At 39.5% G+C, this 15,990-nt stretch overlaps 1 protein-coding gene across 1 annotated transcript; it reads right to left on the reverse strand.

The window, feature by feature from the left end:
• Positions 1-3,008: 3,008 nt before the first annotated feature.
• Positions 3,009-14,702, reverse strand: ZC3H15 (zinc finger CCCH-type containing 15). Its single transcript, XM_033166780.1, has 10 exons — positions 14,568-14,702; positions 12,097-12,198; positions 11,048-11,159; positions 10,798-10,950; positions 9,517-9,608; positions 7,788-7,970; positions 6,948-7,094; positions 6,709-6,810; positions 6,333-6,459; positions 3,009-5,065 (listed from the first exon to the last, which is right to left on the reverse strand). The coding sequence occupies exons 1-10, from the start codon at positions 14,649-14,651 to the stop codon at positions 4,872-4,874; spliced, it is 1,296 nt and encodes a 431-aa protein (XP_033022671.1). The 5' UTR covers positions 14,652-14,702; the 3' UTR covers positions 3,009-4,871.
• Between the last annotated feature and the right edge of the window lie 1,288 nt (positions 14,703-15,990).

A 15,990-nucleotide genomic window follows, 5' to 3' on the forward strand; every position in this document is an offset into this window, starting at 1 on the left:
CCTGTGTACATGAAGCTTCAAACTCCTTTTTGGTAAAACTATACAGTATAGGCTCACAGGGTTATTTTCCCTTTAAGGAGCAGGGATGGCAAAGAAGCATCTGACTGGTGCCGTGGGTACTTTCCACTCTGATAATAACATAACATGAATTGAGAGCAGAGGAGGAAATCTACGAGTCTATGAGCATTCAACATCACTCTCTCCAGCATTTCATTAATAGTTCACAGCATTCGAGGCAGAAGCAACAAACACAGGAAACAGTTCATTTCTTGGATGCCAGCAGGTAATAATTAAACTAAAGAAAGCATTTATAACAGAACAGGGTATGCAAACCTGGTGAGGTGGTTATTAAAGTGAGACCAACAACATAATTGGAGTTTGGATGCATCTCCCTTCCTAACTGGGAACTGTGTGTGCTGCTTATGGGGTGAAGGTGTTCCTGCACATATCTTGGCTCTGCATATGCAGTATATACCCTATTGGCCTGAATATAAGCCTCACTTTTTTTACCCAATTCTGACTGTGAAAAGTTAAAAGTGTGGCTTAAATTCGTGACCTTACAAAAATTCGCTTTTACGTTATTGCTGCTGAAACAGACATATGGTGAAACGGAACGAGTGTGAGTGCCTGTGGACTTTTAAGGAAGCAGCTTATATTCAGGTATTGTCTTTCCCCCACCTTGAATTTTAAAAGTGTGGCTTATATTTGGGTGCGGCTTTTATTTGGGCCAATACGGTACATAGGGTTTGTGACTTGTTTCCCAAATATCTTTGGCTTAATTTATTGTAGGTTACAAAATATACCAAAAGAGCCTAGTTTGGTCAGAATCAAGTATATACTTCCAGAGTCATTGTTAAATATGTTACTTTCTGGTAAATGAGCCACCATAGCCACTAGAGGGCTGTGAAAATTTGAGAAGATGGTGAAATGGCAATTTTGTGGGCTCGCTTATTTCCATGTCAACTAATTTAATATACATCACCACCTGCCAGCAATGCCCACCAGTTAACTGGGGAAAAAAACATTATGGGAGCACTTAAACAGGGTTTTAAATATAGGTAACAGCTGGTTTTCTTGTCACAAAAGGCATCCATTTGCTGATGTACTAGATCTGCACAGTAGCTAGGCAATGCTTATTCTAGGACACCAAGTGTTTTAAGTTGTGCTCTGTATTTGAGTAGTACCCTCACTAGTGAAATTATCTTCTTTGCATCTCCCTTATTACGAGTATGTGAGCTTGGAAGACCACACAACAAAGGGGGCTACACTGCATTCAGACCTTGCCGTAACTACAGAGGACTACAAAATCACAATTTCCATTTTTTAAACCCACATAAGCAGGTTTACTTGCCAGGCAAAATATGCACTGATTTCAGTGCTGAACGATAGGAATTGGTTTACTAGCCGCCTCCCCGATCGTGATCACTGGTGGATCACCCCACCCAATATACATACACACATTCAAGAGTAAATATGCTAGGCAGGATGTAAATAATGATTTCTACATCACACATTATGTACAAAAAGAGGACATTTCACTCACCTTTTCTAGTGAAAAATGTAGGCCAAGTGCTGTTCCTTTACAGATCTCATACAGATGACCAACATCTGTAAGGTTCTCTTGCCCCTTTGTAACAAACTAAGGCAGAATTTTTCAAACTTTTCCAGCTCAGCTCCCTTTCCAAGTTTACATCTTCTGCCCCCACTCCCCAAGTGTCAATCATCTCCTCCATGCGTATCTAAGGGTGAGGAACCTGTGGTTCCCCCAGATTCCAACTCCCAGCAGCCTCAGGCAGCTTGGTCAATGGTCAAGGATGATGGGAGCAACTGGAGAGTCAGTTTCCTCTTCCCAGGCCTACAAAAATTGTGTAAGCACAGCTATGTCCACTGCAGACTATCCAGGACTTTGGGCGGTGGGTAAGACATGCTGCGTCTAAAGGTCTTTACACCCACTCTTCGTTCATTTCAAACCTGAAGGGGATCCCATCCTACCATTTGTGAACTATCAGACTAGAGCTCCCAATTATCCACTTGGGACAAAACATTTCTAGGCACGGTTAAAAATTCATTAATCTCTAGAAAACAACCAAACACAAAGATAAGGGCCATAAAGCAAAGTCATGACTGTAACATGACTAGAAAGATATACAACACCATACCACCTGACTAGATTAAGTTTGGGATCTCCCATCCCTACAGTTTTGGACGCATATGAACAGATGACTATTGCAGTGGTTTCCTAACTATATTTCAGGGAATCCTGGAGTACCTAGGAAGCTTCTCAGGGATCCCTTAATGAAAATATCATTAGTGGAAATTAAGTTTACAACAGTGGGAACACCCTTAAGGTCAGCCTCAGTTGAAGTAGGGGGAACACAAAATCTAGCAAGCTTCATGAAAATTTGAAAGCCACTATTTTGCTAAACTACTTGTAGAAATTTCAAGCACTCTAAAATTTAGTGAGACTTCCCCCAGTTTAGTATGTCTTGTACCATATTACTTAGTAAGAAATTTTGGGGGAGTCATCTTTCAACCAAGGCTATTTATAATTTTACAAAACACTGCCAAATGCAGGAATATGGCTGAAATGAATATTTAGTCAGGAAACATTTTATAGTTCTGGAAGAGAACATTTCATAACACACGGCACATGAGAAAATTTAAAGCTGCAGAGCCATTGATTTATAATAATTCCCATGTTATATGATCTAGATGTGTTTTCTCCATGTGGTTCACTGCACACTGCAATTAAACAGAGGATTCAATCTCAACATGATCTTGTCTTTTCCTTCACTATAACTGAACTAGAATACAAAGTTATTCAATGTGTTTTGGAAAGTAATAGCACAAGTATAAACACAATCATCCACAATTCAAAAGGCTAACCCACTTTTAGGATAGAGGAATCTAATAAGTCATTTGTGTCTTATTAAGGTTTGTTTGGCATAGTAATAATGTAAGAATTACTAATTCAAAAATAAGCAGGTCACATGAGCCACAACTAAAAATGGCTGGGTCTGCTGTTTAATCTTCAGTCTACATTTTAGAGAGGAAAGTTTTCCAAACTTCTGAAAGAGAGAGAATAACATCAAGATGCTCAACAACATTTACTCTTCATTTTCCTTGAAAACAAGCTTACTGCAGTGCTAAAAAAAATAATTCAAGTGCTTTTTTAAAATAAAAAGCAGGATGTATGATAAACAGAAGCCCACAATTCTACTTGGTTCTGGAAAAATTAAGGCAGATAAGCAAGACGCTGTGATTCAAATGAATCTCAACTCAATAAGAGGTCTGCATGAAAAAAAAGTGATCAACGAAGGAGACGGTGAAAAATAAAGTACACATAAAATATTTAAGCAACCCTACAGATCCCACTTAGGTATAGGCTGATCCAAGTATTTCTATTTTAATCCAGCCACAGGCTGGAAAGGTTCTATGAACTTTGATGGCTAGTCCATTAACATTCAATTCTACAAATCTTTATTCAGCATTATCTTATTTAGCATTATGTTTTAACTCCCCCCCCCCCAGTACTGGATGAAGCATTACCTCTCTCCAGATGGACAGATTAGTCAAGGTATTTTCAGTTTCCAGTGTTCACAATATCCCTTCCAAGTAATTTTCCATTTAAAAAAAATCTATCTAGAATTTCTAGATTTTCGTACTTGTGTCATATAGCAACATATCCCATTCTTACTAAAATATGGGACAAAAACACTTTTGAAATGAACGAGGCTATGTTCACATTCTAAGCCAGAGGTCTGTGCCACATGAAATGTAACATTTATCTGAAAGTTCTCTCCACATCACTGGTTTGCAAGCTATTCTGCCAGAAAAACTTCTAAACTTTGCTACAAAAAATGCAAAGCAAGTTGCTGTATTTAATGTTGAACTACCTGGGCTAACACATTTTTTAAAAATACCACTGTAATATGGTATTTGTCTTTTCAACATTACAGCTAAATTTTAATCCATCTGCCTCTGTAGTCTAAAGAATGTAGGAATCTCCTGCTTTGATTGCTTAAAGCAGAATTCCAGTACTACTAATTCCCAAATCTCACAAAATTTACACTACATACAAATGGATATGCCTGAATACCAGAAAGAATGATGAAGTCATGGCAAGTACATTTTGCATATACTGGGATTTTTCAGCAGGCAGAAGAATAAGCCTTTTCACACACAGAGGCAATCTATAAATTACACTTTTAAGCTGCAATTAATCATACTTGCAGAAGTGCTGTTGTTTAGGTCTACTGCATATTTGCAAAACATGCATATACCGGTACACTAATGTAGAACCAACATGGTGTTTTTTTTTAACCAGATAGTCTTTATTTACACCTTGGTGGATTAACTTTAAAATTTAGAAGCAGGGCCCATACTTGTGTGATTTTATGAATCTCTACTTTAGGTATCTGTTTGGTCAAATAATCAAAAGCAATTCCAGCACTTTTAAGAACAAAGCCATTTCAACCAGTTATCACTTCGACTTACAGTATTGTAGCACAAACTTAATCACTCAAAATACTTATTTCAAATGCAGTTCTACTGAAGGATTTCTTGACCTCCTCCTGGACTTGGTAGCAACACTCCCCTTCACACATCCTGGAAAAGTAGTGATCGACTTCCTACTTTTGGCGGGGATTTCATTACGTCATTGTACATTAAGAGAGTTCTTTCTCAGTGTACTATCTGGGAAGTTTATTAAGCTGGTTAAGACTGAATCAGGAAAAAATTGGGGGGAAAGATATTTCTGTTTAATGTTTTTTTTTCCAGAATCATGTGAGGAACCAAGAGTACTCCACATAAGAATGGAGATAGTATTAACGTTGTCAAGTAGATTTAAAGTCATGTGTGATGCTGCTTGTTCACTCCTCTAAATCAAGTGTGTTTAGTTCTTCTTCTAGTTCTTCCAAATCCTCGCCAGTAAAAAGATTTTCATCAACTGGGACTGCATCAATTACTCCATTTTCCTGGGTGCCCTCCATGTCGCTGTCAGCTTCCAAATCACTTTGTTCTCCATTCTCCAGTCCACCTCCAGAAGCTTCACTCAACTTGTTATCTGAAAGTGAAAACAATTTGTACCATGTACCATTTAAACACACCAACCTATTTTTCCTGCTGATGTTAAGCAGGCTAAGAAAATTGGCTACACAACTCTAGAAAGTGAGGCTGATGTATCTGAAAAATATATATTGGATTCCAATGAAGGAACTCTATTAGCACTAGGAATTCCATTTGTGCAATCAAACATTTCTTCCCTCTCCTCACGTGCCCTCCCTAAATGTGCTCAAGGGTTGGGGGAAACCCCAAAACAGATTTAGGAAGTCTGTGGGGACGGGAGAGGGAGGAGAAATTCCACTCCATAGCTGGTAGTTTGTGTGCTAATTGAACTACTTTGTTAGATACTTCCCAGAGTGATCAAACCACCCTTATTTTGAAGTAAACGTCACAGAAATGGATGGCTCATAATGGATACAATGCTATATATCATTACACATGTCTGTGTACAGGAAAGATACATAAGTAACTTTTTAAAAGGGATAACCACCTACCCAAGTTAATGTTTTGCAATCTATTCCGTATACAAACTGCAAGGATAAATTAAAAACATAGGAGGAATCACACACTGGGCACGAAACATTAAAGCATGGCATAGCCAGGATTTATGTTGGAGGGGGCAGACCTTCAGTTAATTAAGTATTTTTTATTGATTTACTCCATTTAGGGGGCAGCTGTCTCCCCTGCCTACACCCATGCATTAAAGGTTGAATCTAATAACGGAATTCCATTTGTGCCAAGGACTTCCACTTTAACAGTGGAATTCCCTCTGCCCCCAAATCTGCTCTGGTGAGTTGGGGGAACCCTTAGAAAGGATCAGAGCGAGTGTGGAGGAGGAATGGAAAGGCAGTTCCAATGCACAAGGGCAAGTTCTTGCATAAATATGACAGCTTCACTGACTACAATCCTGAATATATCAATTACAATCCTGAATATATCAATAACCTTTCAAAATTTAAACAAAATAGAAAATTCTTTCCAGTAGCACCTTATAGACCAACTGAGTTTGTTCTTGGTATGAGCTTTCGTGTGCATGCACACTTCACTATATTTAAGGATCTGGTGACTTCTGTTTCAGTGTATCTGAAGAAGTGTGCATGCACACAAAAGCTCATACCAAGAACAAACTCAGTTGGTCTATAAGGTGCTACTGGAAAGAATTTTCTATTTTGTTTCGACTATGGCAGACCAACACGGCTACCCACCTGTAACTTTCAAAATTTAAATACTACTGCAGATCTTAAGAACACAGAACACACAAATCTTACCATCCTTTTCAGCCGAAGTATATGTGCTAAATCGTTCCAGACTTGCTACTGTAATTCCAGTCTCATCTACGGCTTTTGGAACATACAGGTTCAAGTCCACATCATTTACATCCACCTGTTCATCGACCTGAAAGGGGAGAAAAAGTTATTTTAATTTTACTTACAGCAGAATCACCGTAGGCTTTAAGTCCCACTGCATTCCGTGCAGCTGACCCACAGTAGATCATGCTGTGATCAAAAGGCATCTGGTACATAGTGGTCACTACTAATGCTACAGTTCACTATGTACCGGTAACTTGAAGTCCCTCAACCATGGAAATAAGGTTATTCTTTGGTTGTCTTGAGATTGCATACAATACTCTTGGATCTCCTTTACCTCATCTTCACCCGTTCCTTGAATATAACGGGTGTCATCTGCTTCTTCATCATCTGCATCGACCAGCTCTGGCCGGAACTCGAACACTTCACGCCCACTGATCTAGCCACAGAGAAAGAGCACAATATGAAACAGTAATATACATTTGAGAGTTCGGAACATTTCGCTTCACTGAAAAATGTTTGCCTGTGTGTCATTACATTACTTTAATGTTATAGATCAGGCTACACAGAACTTACCACCAGTGCTTTGCCAGCCTTAAAGTCTGCTTTCCTTCTTTCCATATCTTGCTCAGCCTTATTAATTTTTTCTTGTCTTTTCCTTTTCTTCCATGCCAGAAAAGACTCTAAAGTAATTTTAGTAACATTTGCTCCTAAGGCTGCACGCTGTAAGACAAAACATTATTAACTGAGCATGCTTTTAGAAGACTCAATTTTTTCCCCTCCAGTACATTAAGAAAAAGCCTTAAAGCAATTAAATACAGTCCTTCGGCAGAAGCTTTTGTTCTATGAATCTCAACAACAGTCTCCATTATTGTTCTCAGTTTCCTCCAAGCCTACAAGGAACTAGTAAACATGAAATACAGTCAGAATAAAGAATTACCTAATGTCAAAAAGACTAGATGATGCACTAATACCCATAAATGTTCTTATCTGAGTAAACATTTTCCAAGTACATGACAAGCCACATTCATTAGTAATCAGATATTTAACATTAAGTGCTACACTGTATTCAGTTTGAATATATGAACACATTTTTAAAAAAGTAAACATAGCTGTGCCTTGGAGGCAAGAATTCAGTACTTCATTTGATTCCTGATGTTGCAGAAATTGATTTTTTTTAAAAAAAACCTAACTAGAGTATTACAAAATATCTGCTGTAATCCAATAAATCTACTCCAATAGACAGAAATTGCTAAATTTTACTGAAATAAGCCTTTAAAAAAATTAAAGTGTCCATATTAAGGCTCAGGTATACAAAAATCCAGTTAACTAAAGACTCCTCATTGCTAAAATAACCTCACAACATCAAAGTGACAAACTACTGTATTTTTATAGAGAAAATGACTACAACATTACCTCTTTTTCTATTAGATCTTCTAAAGAAATTTCTTCTTCCTTTTCTTCTTTTTTCTTGTCCTTCTTGAGTACGAAGCCAGGAGGGAGCGCATGGCGGTACATACAGTTGTCTCCTCCACCAGGACAGACCCAAAACCATCCATATTTATTGTTTTCAATAGCATCGAGGAAATACTTGCAGACCTGTATGGAACATTTATTATCACACATTGTCCTCATTTTATAGACACAATAGGCAGAATGAATCTTAGGCTCTGTTCACCAAACCCAGATTAGAAGCAAACATTTGCTGGTGTTTATGCCAAACCACTGGTCCTGCTAGCTTGGGATAATGGGAGCTGTAGTCCAGAAACGGCTGGAGACCCAGGTTTGGGAAATGCTGCACTACATACTGGATGAAGTTACCATAGTATGATCATTAAATTTACATCCACACAGCAACTGTACCTATTTTTAAAGTTATCAGATGCAGTGAGCGAGATTCAACCAATGAGTCCTATAAGTGGAAATTTTGTGTAACAACCTACTTATGCAATGGGGCACAAACATCCCCCCTCCCTACTGCATCCCCAGAAACTGGGACTGAGAGAACCCCTGCAACAGCATGTAAGGGAAGGAGAGGGGAATCATTCTGTCTGGCAAACTGAAATGCTTGCCCTGATGGAACTATTACCCTAGCGCAACACTGAATTTCTTCCAAACCCCTAAATGTATGACATTTATAAATCAATCATGACTGAATGCAGTGGTTACATAGCAGAATCTGGCACAATACAGAGAAATGTTAAGTTCTCTCGACTTTGGCAGCAAATTCAGAAAAAAAACCCTAAGGAGTCTGTACATTCAGCTGTATAGAGCAGCATTCCTTACCACTCTGGCTGTATGACAAACATTTTCAAAAACTCAAGGAGTTAAAAAGAATTGGTGAAATGACATAGGAAGCCCATTATTTCAACAAAGGGTAAAATCCCCAATGAGTGTATGCAACAACTTGTGTACATCTGAGCTAGCTCTCTGGTTTAAAGGTTACCTTTAGTCAACACTTCAAAAAAGTATACATTTATCTTGATTTGGAAGAATAAGACCTCCGTGGAACAATTTTTACCTAGGAAAGTAGTATCATGTTTCAATCATTGTTCTTTGATTTTCAGGTTACGGTTAATATCTACTTTTAAATAAAATCAAGTTTGAGATTACAGTCTATGAAATAATTTTGTGACACCATCTATATGTCATTGTACTATACAGTGAACAGCAATTACACCTTATAACTCAAATTTAATAGTAATGGGTTATAAAACTGGACTTTCACAGTCTCCATTTGCTGATGCAACTAATTATCACACATAAGGTTTTGATCAACACTAGTATAGTTTCAAAACTTGTAATTATTATGGACTGGATTTTACCTATATTGTACTAATAACTACATAAAGTAATTACATCTCTGAGCTATTTCTCATTCTATTTAGTATTGTTTATTGTACCATGGCATTATCATATAATGTCACCAGATGGTCCCTGAGCTATTTTGTCGTTAAAAGTTCAAGCTGTTGCCATAGTATTTTTTAAACAATTCAGCTTACTTGCATCACAGCTTATTTTCAGCCACTAGTCACACAATAAGAATATCCTGTCATTTTATAAACTGTTTTTTTCTGCTACAAATGAGATCTGTAATACATAAGATTTAAACTAGGTATTCCAATACAAAACAAGACAGACATACTATTTGGGTTTTGGGTTTCTTCTTTTCAGCTTCACCATGCTTCTTGTTCACTACCTCCTCCAGTTTCTTTTCATCCCAGTTATCCATTGTGTCTACATATAGCAGCAAAACATTTCATTATACAAGGGAAGCAGGGGACAAAGCTTGTCCAACACCACCAGCAAAGCTCTCCTATATAAATATTTCAATTCTACCTTTGTGTTTATACTGTAAGAGGCATATAAAAAGATGTAAGCCAGAAGGAATCAAAAGTGCAAAGGGAGGCAGGACTAAGATGAAGACAAACAGAAAAATATTTGGATGAAGTAACAAGAGTAATGAATGAATTCAAGGAAAGATCAAAATAATTACCTTAGAAAACCGGGTTCAGGTATCAAAACCAACTAACTAGTAAGTCCAAACTTACAAGTTTGGAAGAAAAACTTCTAAACTGCTCCTCTTAGCCACACCAGAGGAAGGGGTTGGGTGCAGGAGCCCAAAGTTTGCACAGGTTTGTTCATGTAACACCAAACCATAATTTGGCATTGCGTCTGAATGATGCTGAAGCATGTTCACAGGAGTCTTTTCCTAAGTACTATGCTTGTAAATATAGCCACTGATCAATCTGCAACTCTCTTATTTTACATTCATTCTCCCAGAGTAAAAGCATGAGACAGTGCCCAGAGATAACATTATCTAGGACAAGGGCAGGGAACATTGTCTCCTCACATCCTGGTGGGCCAAATGTGACAGGTGAATGCAGCTGTTATGACATCACTATGCCAGTTGATGCTGCACTTTTAAGTCCCAACCGCTCGAGACTTCAAAACCAGTATAGCATTGTTTTAAAGCCTATTTGCTGTTTGCAAAGGGGAAAAAAATCCCACATGCAGGCGATGCTTTCAAAATGCTTCGTTCTCCCCCCCCCCATCAACTGATGAGGGCAGAAAAGGTGCCATTTGAAAGCTCTGGTTACCTGCGGGAGAATTCCCTTGAACCCTGCCCATTGTGGTGATGATATGGGGAAAATGGCCTATCTGGCCAAGATGGACCCCATGGCAGGACAAGATTGGCTCATGGGCTGGAGAGTCACCATCCCAGATCAAAAAGCTCCATTTCTTCATTTTAACCAATTTTAACCCTGGTTTAAATGCTTATAAAAATTGAAAGCACAGACGACAGTGAATCTGTAGAAATGCAGGCAATTTGTCGTTTACATAAGTATGTATAAAAACTGAATGATTTGTTCTAAAAACCACAACAGAAAAACAAATTGTCTGCAATTTTCAAGAAGTAACCTACCCTTTTCAAGATCTTCATCTCTGGCATCAATGTAAACACTTCTCTTTTCACACTTTCTCTCCAAAGTCAAGTCATGAGAAAATTTGCACTTGTCTCCTTTTGTGCACTGCCCTTGCTTGAAGAAAGCACATACTACTGATTTTGGATCGGCACCTGCAACATATGCTGATTATTTAGTACCTTTCCAGATCAAGTAATACATAAATCTGAGGTGCACTGAGAAAATGGAAGTCATCCAAAGAAAGCTTGCCTTTACTGATTTTCTGTGCAGCAACCACAGGTTTGAAAAGCTCATTCAGCTCCTGTAATTCTTTCTTCTTATCATCTTTTTTTAGTTTCTTGTCACCTTCTGCTTGACCAGCCTAAAAGAACACACAGAACAGGTATTTATTTAAAAGACGACCGGGAGTGCATAAGTGCATACAACTCTTAAGACAAAGTGCATGATACAATACAGTGGTGCCCCGCTAGACGAAAATAATTCGTCCCGCGAAAATTTTCGTCTAGCGGGGTTTTCGTCTTGCGGAGCGGCAATGGGAGCCGCGCTCCGCAAAACGAAAAAAAAAAAAGACGAAATTTTTTCGTCTTGCGAGGCAACCCCATAGACTTTTTCGTCTAGCGGGGCAGCCTCCCGCTAGACGAATGCTTTCGTCTAGCGAGTTTTTCGTCTAGCGAAGCATTCGTCTAGCGGGGTACCACTGTATCCATAAAACATAATAAATAATGACCTTTTACCAGACATTATAAGCGGAACGAGCCTGTGCATAACCTGGGCTTGTGTGCTTCCTTCTCCTCTCTGGTGCAGCTGTGAGGAGTTTGAAAGCATTTTCTTTCATTTTTAACCATATTTTGACATTTTATTGTTGTCATTATCTATATTCGTATACATATTATATATTAATTGTATAAGTATTTAATTACTTTTCAATTATTATTCTTTGTTTTTCGCTTTTTCTATTTCATCTGTAAACCACAATGAGTCCCAGTCTGGGAAAAAGACGATATAAATAAACATAATAATAATAATTTTTAAAAGACACATTAATATATTTCAAACTGCTCCATGTAGCCCAAGAGCTATCTATAGCCCGTCACCTCTTTTTCTGCTGTGAGTATGGCCTAACCTCACAATACACCCATAAGCATAATGGCTGCCCGATAACACAAATCTATCCAATAAAGAAGGACCTAACTTAATTGTCCCACTCCACACTCTTAAGATGCAACATAATAGAAAAAGCAATCACATTATAACAAGCGCAAAGAGAGAACAGTGAAGCCAAGTAAACATTTACTTACCTGCCGTGGGTTTTGCTGACCGAACTTAACTTGATGGGTCACAGCCTTGATAAACTTTTGCTGTTTTGCTCCTTTCTTATTCTTTAAGCCAAAGGTTTTGTCCTAATTTCAAAGGTTTGTAGGAATGTTATTAGGTAGCATGACTTTTCAATGTGTAGAAAATGTAGTTTAACACTCATTCACTTTTAGTGCACATCTGTTTAGTCAAACACTTAAAACTCTAAATAAAAACTTTTTACTTTTAACTCTGTTAGAAAATACATTTTAACTGCTATCTAGTGACAAAAAACACCAATTCTAGTATAAATCTCCTATGAAAGCTCTTTACATGTCAGTTTAAATCATATGCATGTCTTGCAATGTGTATCTAATATCTCTTCAGTGATAAAATCTGATGATTCAATAGAGCCATGCAAATAAAGGAGGGTGAGCCTCCCCAGTTATCAAGAAAATTTTAGTAACTACAGGACTGTGATAATTCTTTTTAAAAGAACTTAAAGGTTTCTGAGTTCATGGATTAGAACAAAGTACAATTTAGAATTACAATAACCATGTTTAGATGACCAATTAAAATGGAAGGAAAATATTCTGCATGCAGAGGACGTTACTGATAACAACATACAACTGATTTGGGCACAATATTGTGTATGTAACATGGTCCCAATTGCTACTGTAATAGCAGTACATTTATAATTATAATTTCAAATTTTCTGCAATATTAATTTTGCCCCATATAACATATATGGCCTTTTCTCTTTGAATTCATATCTGTTCACTAAGAAATATAGAACTGCTAAACAGGAATACCTATTCATTCAAAAAAGAAAGTTTTTTTGAACTGAAATTGTTAAAAGAACCAACACTTTTCATCTAAAAGTTTTAAAAGATGTACATCATGTGGATCTTATGTATGCAAAGTAACATAGCAATTCACCTTTCACTTTTAACACTGTCATAACTTAATATGGTGTGTCATGTGTACTGGTTAAATTATTTTAATGTCAGGGTTAAAGTCTAAAGAACACTTATTTTATCATATTATTATATTAATAATATCAAGGAAAATATTATATTTTTGTTTTGGTTCAAAATCCATCTATCAGTCTCACTTCAATATTTCATCTGGTTTAGAATCCTACCAAGGGGTACCACCATATGGTTATTAGCATTACAATTCCATACAAATGCATATTCACTCAGAAGTAGAAACCCAACAGGGTGTTCAATGACTCAGATAGTTTAAACATGATCACTCAGGAATAAACCAGACAAAATTGTGTGGGTCTTACTCCGAAATGTACACAGCTCTTTTAATCTCACCATTACAAATCGTTTTGTACCTTTTAGTACTTTACTTTTTTGAAGAGATGCTGGAGGGATTATCCACCTGAAAACATGACCCTTTGATCAGGAATCTGGAAGCCTTTCACATAATAATGATGTGTAGGAATTTTACCACCATAGTTCAGTGTACAGAGTACATGCTTTGTATGACTTGCATGAGAAAGGGTCCAAGTTCAATCCCTGGCAAATATGTAGGGCTAGGAAAGACCTCATTAAAAGTGCAGCTGCCAACCAATGTAAACAATACCAGACTAGATGAATCAATGACCTGACTATAGAAGGAAGTTAAGTTCAGGCATTGGAAACAAATGCCTGGGCTCAGCCTTTTTATTTATTACCATGCCACTTTCAAAATAATACTGAAATATGCCCTCTGAAAAATAATACTGATAGAAAAATATGAGGCATATAGTCCTGTGCATTACTCCAAAGTTGGCATTGTTTAAAAGATATCCAGTACCTATAGCTTCTTTAAAACAGGTGACTAAGCTGTGGGCCTTCCTGATTCTGTTGGGACTCCCAATTCCCATCAGCCCAAGCCAATCTGGCCAAAGGTCAGGGATGATGGGAGTGATAATACATCAACATCTGGAAGGCCACATGTTCCCCAGCCCTGCTTTAAAGCCATGTAATAATTAATAGGAGCAGAGAGCACATAAACAGGAATGGCAATACTAGTTTATGATGCCACCTGAGGATCTTGGACTCGGCTCAGGACTAGAATCAGTGTAGCCTCTGAAACCTGTACTGGGTGCCAAGTCCAGCCAAGGGAAGTGAAGCAGGTAATTACAGAGAGGTGGCATCTTCATTACCCTGCTTAAAGTTGCCTACTTCTGTGTCTGGATCGCACAAAATCACAATACAAGTGGGGCGGGGGGAGTGATCTCCTGGTTTATTGGTTCTCTAGATGAAAACACCCACCACCCCAGAACACGTCTGGGATAAATGACAGGAGCTGAAACTTTCCCCTCCCTAAAATGTTAGCTTTCTACATGCAAGGTACACATTGGGTAGGTCTGGAGGCCACGTTGTTAAAAAGCTTTCCCTGCAGTCCTTAGAGGTACAGCCCCAAAACAGAGCTTGACCCTCTCCCACCCCGCGTGATAATTGGGCCTAAATTGTCTCACCTCGATGATCTTCTCCTTCTTTTTCTGATCTGCCTTTTTGTTACCCGCCCCCGCTGCTGCCGGTGCCTGTTTTTTGGGGGGCATTTCGGAAGGGGGGGGAGGAGGAAGAGGAGGGAAGAGAATGGGTGGGGGGGAAGGGAAGGGAAGAAGACGCCGCCGAGGCCCAGAAGCAAAAGCGGACCCCCCCCCCACGCCTTTGCTTAACCGCCAAGCGGAGGGGTGCTTCGGCTGGGTGAAGAGGTGGCGGCGGGCAAGCTGTGAGGGGAGACTGATGGAAACCACCACCGGCCGAACGAGGGCTTCGCGTTTGCGACAAGCCGTCAGTGACGGAAGCGGCAGAGCATTATGGGAACGGGAAGAGAGGAGGAAAAAGCCGAACGTGACGAGAGAGCGCGCACGCGCGCAAGGGCCTTTCCCTCCCCGGCCCGCCGCCGCTCTCGTCGCTCATCGCCTCGCTCCCACAGTGCATTGCGAAACCCTGACACGACAAGGCAAAGGGCGGAGCTTAGTTAAGCCCCACCCGTCAGAGAACCCCCCCCCGCGGCGTGCGCTTGCGTTACGGGGGCGGGGCTTAGGTTTCCGTTGAGGGTTCGGTTTCGCCGGGTAAAGGGGAGGGGGAAAGGCTCGGAGTGCCTCTCACAAGTTCCTCAGAGGCTGTTAGTCTGCGGTGGTCAACTTGCTGTAACGTTCGTTGCGCCGTTTCTTTTCCTCTGTCCCTCGCTTGTGTTATTGTTGTTGTTCAGTCGTTCAGTCGTGTCCGACTCTTCGTGACCCCATGGACCAGAGCACGCCAGGCACGCCTATCCTTCACTGCCTCTCGCAGTTTGGCCAAACTCATGTTAGTACCGGTAGCTTCGAGAACACTGCCCAACCATCTCATCCTCTGTCGTCCCCTTCTCCTTGATCTTTCCCAACATCAGGGAGTCTTCTCTTCTCATGAGGTGGCCAAAGTACTGGAGCCTCAACTTCAGGATCTGTCCTTCTAGTGAGCACTCAGGGCTGATTTCTTTGAGAATGGATAGGTTTGATCTTGCAGTCCATGGGACTCTCAAGAGTCTCCTCCAGCACCATAATTCAAAAGCATCAATTCTTCGGCGATCAGCCTTCTTGATGGTCCAGCTCTCACTTCCGTACATTACTACTGGGAAAACCATAGCTTTAACTATACGGACCTTTGTCGGCAAGGTGATGTCTTTGCTTTTTAAGATGCTGTCTAGGTTTGTCATTGCTTTTCTCCCAAGAAGCAGGCGTCTTCTAATTTCGTGACTGCTGTCACCATCTGCAGTGATCATGGAACCCAAGAAAGTGAAATCTCTCACTGCCTCCATTTCTTCCCCTTCTATTTGCCAGGAGGTGATGGGACCAGTGGCCATGATCTTAGTTTTTTTGATGTTGAGCTTCAGACCATATTTTGCGCTCTCCT

The sequence above is a fragment of the Lacerta agilis genome, chromosome 1, assembly GCF_009819535.1.
Source record: "Lacerta agilis isolate rLacAgi1 chromosome 1, rLacAgi1.pri, whole genome shotgun sequence".
Classification (NCBI taxonomy): domain Eukaryota; kingdom Metazoa; phylum Chordata; class Lepidosauria; order Squamata; family Lacertidae; genus Lacerta; species Lacerta agilis.